General features: G+C 35.6%; 1 protein-coding gene across 1 annotated transcript; it reads right to left on the reverse strand.

Moving 5' to 3' along the window:
• Positions 1 to 10,057: 10,057 nt before the first annotated feature.
• On the reverse strand, positions 10,058 to 10,807 carry LOC109015241. Its single transcript, XM_018997722.1, has one exon. It carries the CDS (start codon positions 10,805 to 10,807, stop codon positions 10,058 to 10,060), a length of 750 nt encoding a protein of 249 aa, XP_018853267.1.
• Between the last annotated feature and the right edge of the window lie 2,614 nt (positions 10,808 to 13,421).

Raw genomic sequence — 13,421 nt, forward strand, 5'->3', positions numbered from 1 at the left:
AAAAAATATCCCTCCAATTAATGACTCCTAGATTACAGTTTTAATGGCATTGTCACCGTTTGAAAGTGATAGGGAAAATTTTTGTGGGCAGGAAAATTGAATTGCTGAAATTTTTCGTATTCAATCGTAATTTATTTATGTTTGAACGGTTAGTGAGAACTTAAAATGTTCCCACATGCCGTCAGCCCTTCATTTTTCTCTCATCTTTTCCTTTCTTCTCCGTTTTCTCTCCAAAATCTTCTGTTTTTTTCACATAGTCATTCATTCTATAATCTTACAAAGAGGATTGCACACTTATTTTGCTTAAAGGTATGACTTTCTTTTTCATTTTACTTCCAATTTATTATTAATTCTATTTTGTTTATATATATATATATTGTGTAGGTGTTTATTGGAGAAATCTATACTTTAATATAGTAGTTTATTGATTTTATAGTTTATATATATATTGTGTAGATGTTTATTAGATTAAATACAAAATATGTTTGTTAGAGGGTTGCTATTCGAAGTATATATGTTGTATTTCTGTAGTATTTTTTGAATATGAGTTTGTGATGTTTTGTAAGATTGTGTTTCGTCTGAATTGTTTGGTGTTTGGATACTGGGTCGAGATCGTTCGAATGTTTAAATATTCCGTTTGAATGGATAAACGGGTTCGAACAGTCATTTAAGTGTTCGAACGGTTGTGCTCATGAGTTATAATATAAATATCTTAAAAATAATAAACATAAGAATTATTAATACTTAAAAGATAATAGTTATAAAAACTATCTTACAACTAACTTAAAAAATAATAAAATTAGATTACAAAATATAAGAATTATTAATACTTAAACGTTATATTAATATTTAAAAGATAATTAATTACAAACTATGAGGACCAACTTAGCAAATAATAAATTAAAATTTAATGAATACTTAAAAATAAATATAATGTATAATTAATCAAATAAGTAATTAAGTAAAATTTAATATACTAAGGATACTGAAAATACACTTAATATTAAAAAACATAATCATTATGATACTTGGAATACACTTAATCTCGTTTTAGGATACTTAAAATACCCATGATATATATAGATACTTAAAATACATAATAATTAAAGTACATAATTAAGATTTTGGGATTCTCGTATCTTGTATTCTCGTATCATCTTGTATTCTCATTTTTTTTTTTTTTTGTATTTTAATATCGTATCTTCTACTTGCCATTGAAATAAACCTTAAACCAGTTCGAGAGTTATCAATCATGTTGAAAGGTTGATTAATAACTCTTGAACGCCATGATGAATATTTTCTGAGTATTAATATATATAAAAAAATAGTATGAAGATGATCCTTATATTTTGGTTTCCCAAGCATCTCAAGTATTCTATTTAGACGATCCTCAGATAGGAAATCAATGGCAAATAGTACAAAAGTTTTCTCGTGAAAATATTTATGATGTTATCCCTGAGGTGGAGGGACAAGATGATGAAGAAGAAGATGATCCCTCTACTCAAGAAGTATAACAAGAGAGTCAACCTGTCTTTAACTTATATGTGGATTTGAGGCATTATGAGATGATCACATTACATAGGGAAGGTATTGAGGCTGAAATAATTAAGGCGATAGTTGATCAAAGTGTTGAGTCATCTGAAGTATCTACAGATGATGAGAGCGAATCTATAGATGAAACTGATACAGATGATTGATCGGTTTTGTGTTCACATTATACCGTATCTCACAATTATGCCACCAAAGAGGAAGGAAGTTCGCATCTCATATTCACTTGTTCCTAACTTTTCGCCTGACTCACCATTAGAGACTGACTCTACGGAACAAGGTAAATAGCTAATTCTCATTTTTTTTCAATTAAGATATATGATAATAGATACTAGGTAAATAACTAATATTATTTTATAGAGATAATTGTACAATCTTGTCACGGACGAGGAACTACTAAAGGCGTGACAATGGAGAAATATTGTAAAGTAGGTAAGATTAAAGTTAACATTTCTAACGAACATACCAGAGGTGAGGGACAAGAAGCAGCTTGGCTTGCATCGCATGTGGGTGCTCTTACACGGACTTATGCACCTTTGGCTTCGATTTCATGGCATAAAGTCCCGCAAGATGTGAAAGTGTTTATAAAGAAGCGTTGTTTGGTATGTAATATTTAAATAATAAGTTTATATTGATATTATTTAATATTCTAAATGATAATATCTTTGTATATATAGTTTTTGAAGGATGATTTCGAATTAAATTTTGGTCGGAGAGAGGAGTGTAGGACTGTTGAAGAGTTGATGTGTAATGAATTCCGAAAGTATAAGGCGAGGGGTGTCACGAGCATTACAAGAAGTACAAAAACAAGGAAGATGCACGCCAGCATCCTTTTCAGGATGTTCGACATGAAGATTGGGAAAACTTTTGCGACATGTTTGAGAATCCATCATATATGGTAAATTAAATGAATTTTTTATGTGTCATATTTGTAATTTTCACTTACTAACTTTTACAACTTCTATGCAGAAGCAAAGTTCTATAAACAAAACGAATAGATCAAAGTTGAAGATTTATCATGATGCAAGTTCAAGATCTTTCCATCGCCTCTATAAAAAATTGGTAATGTACTCTCTTTTTTATTCTATATAGTTTGTTTTTAATATTGACTTTATATCTTAACAATATCTCTTGTAGAAAGAATCAGACACCAATTATGATCTGACAAAATTATATGCTGCATACATACTAATAGTAATAGAGAGTAGACTCATCCTGATATTCGTGAGAATTATGTAAGTATTATAATTTCTTTTAATTAAACATATTTAAATTATTGTGTCAATATTAATTTTATATGTTGTGTGTAGGATAAAATGGTTGTGCTCCGTGCTAAAACTGCATCAGATCAGAATTCATCAATAAGTGATGTTGAAATTTTTACATAAGTTTTGGTTCAACGTTCAGGATATTTGAGGGGTTTGAGTCTTTATGTAAAAGCCTTCAGGTTCTTCATCAACGTCAAGCACTACTGCCATTGCGTTAGAGAATACAAATTCTAGGATTGAAGAATTGATTGCAAAACAACATGAGTTAGAGGCTCAATTGACGAGACAAGCAGATATGGAAATGCTCATAAAACAACAAGAAAATGAACAAAAAGAGATGCAACTTAAAATGCAAAAACAACAAAGACAGATGCAACTTCAAATGCAGATGCTTATGCAACAATTCAGGCCTCCAAGCAATTGATTTTCGTTAGAAGTGTTTTGCATATTGAACAATTATATATCATCTACTGATAATTTTATTAGTATTTTATTTATTTAGTTTTGACTTATTAGATTAGTTTTATTTATATTGAACAATTTGTAATGTAATTTTGAAATATAAATATCTATTTGGTTTTAAATTAGTGTTGTCTATGAAAATAATAACCATTCGAACTCTTATCAAATGTTCGAACTTATATACATCGTACACAACCGTTCGAACATCACAAGAAAACAAAGGAAAATAGTACTAAAAATCAATGCTTTACATATGAAATGGTGCACTATGATCTTCATCATCACCAGTAGAGAAAATGTGAGAAAAATATTGAAGAAGAAGAGGAGTAGATCTGAATCCAAAAGAAAAGTCTGGGTCAAGCGAAAATGGCTGCAGCCGCCCAACAGACTAGACCCTCTTCTTCCACTAAACCACTCCAGCCACCTCCTCCTCCTCTTCAATCCAAGGCTCCACCACCACTTCCTACTCGCCCTCGCTTCGAACTCGTCGATGGTGGATAGGTCTCCTTCTCTCTCACTCCCCTTCTCAGTCGGGCTTCCTCTAGGGTTTGTTTACCACGTAAAAGCATTTTGAATTCACCTATGAACATATTAATTCGTATTTCCTTTTTAAAGCATCAATATGCGGTTTCAGCGGGTTTGACCCACAAGTTTCTTCAACCCGTTTTTTTGATTGGGTCGGATCGGTTCATACGGACGGACGGATCGGGTCATAGAATTTTCTGCACAGCCCGAACTACTACTTCTACATATACCCAAACAATTTATCTATGTATGCTATATATGCTAGCTTGCTATCCAACTTCTTTCTCTTGCAAAATTCTTTAAACCATTTTTTCATGAGTTTAATCAAAATATGATCTTTTCAATACCAAAATATTCTTTATTTAATCGCTTAGATTTCCATATATACCAAATAAAAGTTTGAAGAAAAAATCCCTTCCAGATATTTATATTTATACAACAACTTTTTAAATCTACTACTTGCTTCTTCATACATAAATTCATAGAAAATTAACACCTTGAAAAATATTTATCTAAATAACTTCTCATTTTTGGTCATATCAACTTTCATAAAAATTAATACACAATAAATCTTTTAATTTATTTTAAGAGATCTCATCGTTTCTCAAATTAGTTTTTCACCAACCCATCATTTTGTTCTATTTTTAATTTAATAATAGCTTTTAGATGGCTAAGAATATTATAGTACATGTGTTGGTAGTTTTGTGGTGTAAATTGAGTACTGTCCCCCGATTCTGTTGATGTTGACCTTATATTTTCAGAGATAGATTGGATATAATGGACAGAAGGATCATTAATTTTTATTTTCCGAAAAAGATTTGAGTTTGAAAACTAACTCTTTTCTGGAAAAAGAAAATGAAGCCTTTCTTTCTTGCCAAACACGTGCTATATATATATAAGTGTAATACACAAATCAGTATAGAATTTCCAGTAGTTTGCTGCAGGTCTTGGATTGGTCAAATGGAAGCCATGTTTCCATCAACCAGGACTTTGTTGTTTAAACGGGGTCCATCAACTCTCTTTTAATTTGGTAAATATTGGTGGCAGAGTTTGGTTACCAGCTTCTTTTTCTGACCAATAAAGTTACTTTCCTTGACCTTTTAATATTAATTTGAGCATGAGATCAGAAAGAGGTTGAAATAATGGGAAAGATATAGTTATCTATTTTGTAGCTAGGCTTGTATTTATATTCACGTAGTCAAAAGTGAATAGTGCCATGAGAAGCTTCGGATTACAAGCAACTCCATTTCCTCCGTCACTACAAGAAAATTACTTTTTTATGATTAGATATTTCCTGTAAAAAATAATTATTTTATACTAAAATGAGTTTATTTTTATCGTAAATAATCATTCTCGTCGTAAATAATCTATCACAAATTCTTATTTTTCTTATAATATCCTTTATGATATTTTACTGTTACAATTATTACTACGTCTCTTATTTTCTATCAATCTTAAGGCCGATAATATCTTTTTGAGATTGAAAACTAAACAATTACCTTCTTCACAACTCAATATATTTTTGGAGTAATGCTATAAACAAATTGAGGCAAGTAAACTCTATATTATGTAGGGTTTTTGAAAAAAGTGAAACAAGGGATAAAAAATGGACTTTTTCAAAAGAGTCCAATTTTTTTCTAAGTACCTTGAGCTACACAAATCATTTCTAATATTTTTGGAGTTCTATTACATATAATTATTTTTGCATAATTTTTGTGTATTCTACTGATTTAATTGATCAAAATAATTATTTTATATTAAAAAAATATAAGATAGATAATCACATTAATGAAGTACATAAAGAATATATAAAAATAACCGTACATAAAATTTTAATAAAGTTTATTAATCCACTTACCAAAGAAAATCTATGAAACAGTACGAGATCGAGACGACCTGTCTTGGCCATTCCATTCTTTACAATAATAAATAATACAAAATTTCTTTCCAAATTATACGTAAAAGTTAAAAGATTAGTCCTACGTATACCTAATATTTGGTTTAAAAATATATTTTTAGCAAGACTCTGCATTAAATATACTCTGTAAATCAATCATTTGCTTAGAGGTTAGCCAATCTTTCCAAACTCGTGTGAGATCGGATAGTGTTCACACGACTCTTCTTTCTTTCTCTGTTTGTAACTTTATCAGGCAACAACTGATCACGACGGAATCAAGGTTTAACATTCTTTTCAGCGGCTAAACTCCCATTGTTTGATTTTACCACCACTTTCTCCATCTTTTTATGTCTTCTAGTGACAATATTTAACAATCAAGATACTCCATTATTGAATTCGATTAAATTAAAGCTAGAAATTACTCGATTGCTTCTCGTAAAAAAATTCTATATTAGAAAAACTCAGTAGCATTAATATTATATTTTTTATTGTGGCTTTTGTCTTGGACTCATGCATTTTCAACAACCCGGCCATGTTATATTTCTAATTCTAGCTTTGTTTATGTATGATATTTCGTGTTTATGTTGTGTTAAGTTTTTTTAAAATTATATAAGTCAATTTTAACACAATCCATTTAATTAAACGTGCAGGTCAGATTTTAAAATCCTATCACAATTCATATAAATAACTGATAACATGACACGGTCTATATATCCCGTTTTGTAATGAACTTTTATTAGGTTATCTTAAATACGACCCGTTTCAAACTGTTTAACCCGTTTCATGTAAATGAGCTAATGAGTTGACTCGAATATTTGGTTTTTTTTTTAAAAAAAAAAATAGAGCAAGAAGTCACATGTCCAATAGTGACCTCTCCCAAATTTATTAATAAAACCCTCACTTATGGCGGAGAAATACAATGGTGACAAGAAAGGACCATAGAAAAACCCATCTGGCACGCAACCAAGAATAACAAATCTAGGACAAACTTATTTATTGACTTAAACAATAACCACAAAAACCAGATTAAAAACTAAACTCTTAAAGAAGGAAGGCCTAAGAAATCCAAACGGAGCAAACTCCGAAGAGTTCGCAGCAAGTCACAATTATTAGAAAAAGCCAAGTCAGCACCTAAGGCGCCTTCCTTGGCTAACCAATCCGCCACCATATTACCCTCATGGAACACATACTGAAACCGGCAATGAAGAGAACGAGTCAAACCAATAATTTCTTCCCAAAAATCCTCTAGGTACAACAGACCCCAACGCTCTCTCAACCACCACGATAACACCACCATTGAATCCATTTCTATTATCACATTAGAAATATATAAAGCCTTGCAAAATTTCAAACCTTGAAGAAGCGCTAGAAGTTCCGCTTTGTTATTGGAACCGACACCAATAGGAGAGGCATAAGCCTTGATAAGACCTCCTGAATCACTTCGAATAACCCCACCAATGCCACATGATCCTGGATTTCTAAGACTACTACCATCCTTGTTCAATTTGTACCATCCTGACGGTGGCTTAATCCACTTAACCAATTTGCAACAAGGAGCTTTCGGCACAATCGGTTTAATCCGCAAGGCCTCTAAAATCTTACCATCCTGATGAAACAAACACTAAGGATTATTTACGACATGACAAAGGGAACCAAGCCACACACAAATATGAATGAATAACAACTTCATAGATTCCCGAATACCTTCCATTTGAGCAAGGCATCTTCTCCTCCATAAGCACCAAGTAACAATTATGGGAATGATTTCAACTATAAAACCCACCTGAGAAGAGGAGCTAGCACGCCTAAACCAAATTCTAGAATTTTGCTTCCAAGATCTGCCAAGAGGAATACCAAACAACGTACCAAAAAAATACCATACTTTATGAGGAAACTCACCCTCAAAGAGTACATGGTTAACATTTTCAATATGGCCTACATTACAACAGTCACATTTGGAAGCAAGTGGGATACCAAAACGGCACAAACGATCATCCATACTCAAAGCCATATGCCAAGCCTTCCAAAAATGAATAGACATTTTTAAAGGAAGACTATTATGCCAAACCCAATTATGCCAGTCTAGAGGAGAACCTCTAATACGAATACAATGCTAAGCAGATTTAGTAGAGAACATACCTGTCTCCATAGGAGTCCAAACTAGAACGTCTTTTCCGGAATTAGGCCTAGATAAAGAGACTAAAATCTCATCCACCTTCTCCTCCCCAACCAAATTCTCTAGAAAATCCACATCCCAACTATCCAACAATCGACAGTCTTTAACTTTTAGCAGGGGTGAACCCACTACTGGCATTTCATTAATAAGTGGACCCTTATCCCTTCATTTGTCATACCAGAAAAAAAAATCCCCTTCTCTAATCCTCCATTTAGAATTATTCAACAAACATGGAATACAATTTGCAACCATTTTCCAGAATCTAGAACCTTTAGTGGCCTCTATTAAAGCCCAAGGCTTCGAACCCACATATTTTGCTTCGAAAAAATTAGCCCATAAGGAATTACCTTGAGTAAGACTCCAAGCAAAACTCATGTGTAAAGCTTTCTGCATGTCGTGAAGATACTGTAATCCAAGACCTTCTTCCACAGATTTGCAAACATGTTTCCAAGCCACCCATTTTTTTTTTGCCCGTCCCTCAAATTCTCTCCAAAAGAAGAAGCTCATCAATCTATAAATCTTGTTAATAATAGCTTGAGGGACCTGTAAAACAGCAAAGAGGTGAATCACCATACTTGATATAACATGTCTTAATAGAACTAGTTAACCACCAGTAGAAAGTAGCCTCATTTTCCAACCACTGATTTTTTGCCTAACTTTATTCACCATGCCCTCCAGATGAGATTGCTTTAGACGTCCCAAAATTATCGACACCCCGAGATATTTGCAAGGGAAACTTCCCTCCTTGAACCCCATATGACGCAAGAGTCGATGCTTATGTGTAGATGAAATATTACTCGAACAATACAAAGCTGATTTCTAAATGTTGATAGCCTGCCCCGACCATCTCTCATATTGACTCAGAATATTCTGAAGTGCTCAGACTGATCTCTGACTTCCATTGTAAAAAATCATTATATCATCAGCATACATCAAATGAGACACAATTGGCGTACCTCGGGCTTGATGAAATTGGCCGAATTTATTTTCTCTCACACTGGCATGAATCATCCTGGATAGAATCTCTTGCTGAATAATAAACAAATAAGGTGACAAAGGATCCCCTTGGTGAAGACGCCGACCTCCCGGAAAGAAGCCCTTGACTGTACCATTCATCATACTTGAATACCAAGGACTTGAGAAACAAAACTGCACCAAATCATAGAATTCAGAAGAGAAGCCAAACCTACGCAAAACTACAATAAAAATGGCCCAATCCACACGATCATAAGCTTTTGCCATATCCACTTGCAACATAATATTACCCCCATGAGTGCGTTTGTTAATAGAATGAATCATTTCCTAGGTGAGGCTAATATTCTAAAAAATACTCATTCCAAGAATAAAGGCTCCTTGCTCCAGAGATATCAGGTGAGGAAGGAGGCCTGTTAATCTATTCACAATAATTTTGGAGCAAATTTTATAAAAAACAAAGCACAAACTAATATGGCAAAATGTATCAAAACCTGCAAGCGAATCCACCTTAATACCAAATATGAGGCCGTGAAGAACCTTGGAAATTGCTTGGACATAAAGAATTCCAAAATTGCATCCCACACGTCAATTTTAACCACCTCCCATCAACTTTTATAGAATCTCGAACCAAAACCATCAAGACCTGGAGCACTTTGAGACGGAATGGAAGACAAGGCCTCAAAAACTTCCTCTACAGAAGGCGCACGAAGAAGTGAGATATTTTCTTCATCTAAAATGACTGAATCAATGAGTTGTTACAGTCTAGGTGGCTCAACCGATGGCTCCCCTTGAAGGAAAGAAGAAAAATACTCCACTGCCCCTTGATGTATGCTTTCCGGCATCTCATACACCGCCACATTTGATCTCATTTCAAGCACTCTTTTTCTCCTCTTATTAGCAAGGCAAGCATGAAAAAATTTAGAGTTTCGATCACCATCCACCTTCCATTTTAATTTGCCATTTATGCCAATCGTACCTCTTCCCGTTACCGCTAGCCTGCCAAATCCGAGACTATCATATGTAATTCTCTCTCCAGATTTTCCTCCCAATTAACTAGAAGCTGTTGCTCAATCTCCTCGACCTGTTTTTCCAGCACATCAATACGACCCAATGTATGACCAAAGACCCTTTTATTCCACTCCCTTAACATCACCTTAGTCTGCTTTAATTTTCTAGTCAAAATCTGAAGGGCCAAACCCTCCACTCTTAAATCCCAACCTGTCCGACACAATCCAAAAAGCTATGATGGTCCACCCACATTTGTTGGAAATGAAAAGGGGCCGGGCAATAGACGAACGGATCTTTCTTGAGTTCAATAAACATGGGAGCATGATCTGAAGTAGAACGTGTCAAATATGAACAAGTAGCATTAGGAAACAAAGCAAAGGAAGAATTATCTGTAAGAGCATGATCAAGACGGGCCCATGACCGGGCAAGCCCCGATCGCCCATTACACCATGTAAACATACTTCGTTTTGAAGCCATTTCCAGCAAACTTCCTTGGTGAATCCAATTATTAAAATTCTCCATTGCCATGCTAGGCCGAGGCCTACCTTTTCTCTTTTCTAAATCATTACGGATAATATTAAAATCACCCACAAACACACAAGAATATGATCCCAAATTTTGAGAACTGAGATCATCCCAAAGGCGTATTCTCTCCGCCATGGTACATTTAGCATAAACCACAGTGAGACAGAACATCTTACTCCCTTCACGTACTAGCATAGATATAAACTGCATTCCCATCCGAACCACATGCACCACATAGGAACCATTCCAGAATATCGAGATTTTCCCCCCTTCATCCTCATTAGAAACGACACTATCAAAATTCAAACACCGTGCCAATTTACGAGCTTCCTCTAAGTTTTGAAAAGGTTCTAATAGAGCAACAACTTTCGATTTCAACTTACCAATCAACTTCTTTACTCTACTCCTAGAGGTCCCAATCATTCTAATATTCCATACAAACATGGAATCAATCATTAAGCAAGGTTTGAAAGTCGGGCATGAACCCGAGAGGAACTCCACATTTTAACAAGCATCTTTTTCTTATATTTCTTCTTACCTTCATTAGCCTCAGACTCTGTAAGATACTCTTTATCATGCGGAAAGATCTCTGATTAAAAATATGGTTCATGTTCTGATATAGTATTTTCCAACACAAGCATCTCCGCCCCAGAAACCCCCTCATGCTCCTCCTCCTCATGACCCAGAAAAACCTGTTCAGGTTCTAATGATTTATTCCGCATGACGCACAACTCCCCTGCTGCAAACAATTCCCCTCCCCCCTCGCTGGGCAACATCATCATGGTTTCAAGAGACGATTGCGTACAACCCCCCAATGGATTTTCCCCCATGCTAGCACCCGTAGCATTCTCATCATGGAACGAGTGGAATTTTTTCTGTTTTAGCAACCACTGCTTCAACAAAAGACTGTTAACACCATGGGGAACAACATCTCCCTCTGTTAACAACAAAACCGAAGCACCAGACTGACGAACTTCATCAGACAAAAACCAACTCTTCAACCACAACACCCCCAGCTTCCAAGTCCATCACCAATGTTTCTTCTGCAGCAGTGACAGTCTTATCCACATTGACAGATACAGTTTGCACCGATTCTTCCCCGGGTTCTTCAATAGCCTTAACAACCTCTTGCTAATCTTTCTTTCCCACCCGAAACTGCCCATTCTTCTCAGTTTTTCCTACTCTACTCGGCCGTGAGTTATGCCCCTGCATCTTGCATGTAACACAGTAGGCAGGAAGAGTCTCGTATACAACTTCCTGTTTACGGCTAGTAGCCAAACCAATAGCCCCTATCCAGAAATGAGTCAAGGGCATTTTAGCAGCATCCACTTCCACACATAGCCGTGCTCCATCAGTTCTCATTGCACAGTGAGTCGGATTGTCCCTACGTATGAACATCCCAATAGGCGCCATGAGTATTTTCAGAAAAGCTTCACGATAGAAATTTGGAGGAAGACCCAGAAGAGAAAGCCATACCGGCACCCTCGACGGCTCATCATCTTCATTAAATTCTAGAGACTAACGAAAAGCACGGTAGGAACTCCCATTAATTTCACATACGTCCCTCATAAGGCCTTTGTAAAATCGTCATCATTTGCCATTTGCACAAACACGTTCGGAGGACGCCGCATGCATGAAACCACTAGTATAGCAAAAAGACCCCAACAGTTATGAATGAACGCACGAACGGCATCCAGAGAAGGGCGTTGCTTCAAGAACTTGAAGACCACAGAGTAACGGAAAGGCTTGGCAGATCGTTCGATTTTGACTTTGGTAAAGTGAACATAGACCTCACCGTCTACCATCTTCGAAGGTTGTGATGGCAACACCATCTCAGTGATGGGTTGCGGAACAACAGCCACCAGGTTTGCAAAAGAAGGCCAACCTGCACCACCATCAGCGGCTGCCATGCAGCCTCTTGGGGAGGACCAAAATAACTAAGTAGTCAAATACAAATACTAATATTTTCATAAAATAACTGGAGTATTTCCCATTAATATTACATCTCAACAAAAATTAAGGCATATAAAACTAACATTTTTAAAATTTTGAAAATAGAATTTATTCATGTTATATGGGTTCATTGTGGATTAACCTATTGTGGGTTTTGCAAGTTAAACCACAATTAAGTTGTTTATTAATCATGTCTTATTGAGTCAATTCGTTTTGATCCAAATCTATTTATATTAAATACAAATCTGTTTATTTCGTGTTTTCATGTTCATGTTAAATTTACAGGTCATGTCATATATTCTCACTTCTAAAACTTGCCAATAAAAGAATTTTGTCTGGCAACCAATAATAGCGTTAATTTATAAAGTTGAACAATTTTTTTATTTTCTATATATTGAGCAGTTCAACAATTGAATAGCGAAAACAGGTTTATTTTGCACCGCCAACCAATGATTTCCTGTCTTGCACGCTTCATGTGCCGTTTGCTTCCCGTAAGCTCTTTGGTTACTTTCCTTTGCCCTTTCATCTTTCCTCTACCTCTCCGCATTTTCCCCCTCCTCTCCCTTACTTATCTGTTTCTTCTCCTTCTTTGGATTCCCCCTACTTCGCTCCGTTTTCCTCTGTTTTTCCCCTTGTTTCTTTTTCCAAAGTATTTCTCCATGGCTGGTCATGGTTCCAACAAGTTACCCCTGGTCAGAAGCCTGAACCTTCTCGCTCTCGTGAACCCACTTTCTTCGATGGGTATTCATGGCATTCGGTTCTAAATGTAGAGGACCTCGTCGAATTGAGGGAGTCGTTTTGCATCCCTGAGTCAATAGATATGAACATCCCAGAAAGGGGGTGCGTTGATGAAGAGGGTTATAGTAGGGACGTAGCCATAGTTGTCTGTGCCCTAACCCATGGGCTCCTTTTTCCCCTCTTTCGCCTAGTGCATGACATCCTTTATTTTCTAAAACTTGCTCCTGCCCAGCTTCACAGTAAAGCCTGGCGCGTGCTAATGTACGCCTGCATCGTCTTCCGGCCCGTTTTAGAGCCCCTTAGAGAGAGGTATCTAGGCCTCATAGCGAAGGAATTCCTCTCTTTC

Source organism: Juglans regia, chromosome 5 (genome assembly GCF_001411555.2).
Source record: "Juglans regia cultivar Chandler chromosome 5, Walnut 2.0, whole genome shotgun sequence".
NCBI classification, from domain to species: Eukaryota; Viridiplantae; Streptophyta; class Magnoliopsida; order Fagales; family Juglandaceae; genus Juglans; species Juglans regia.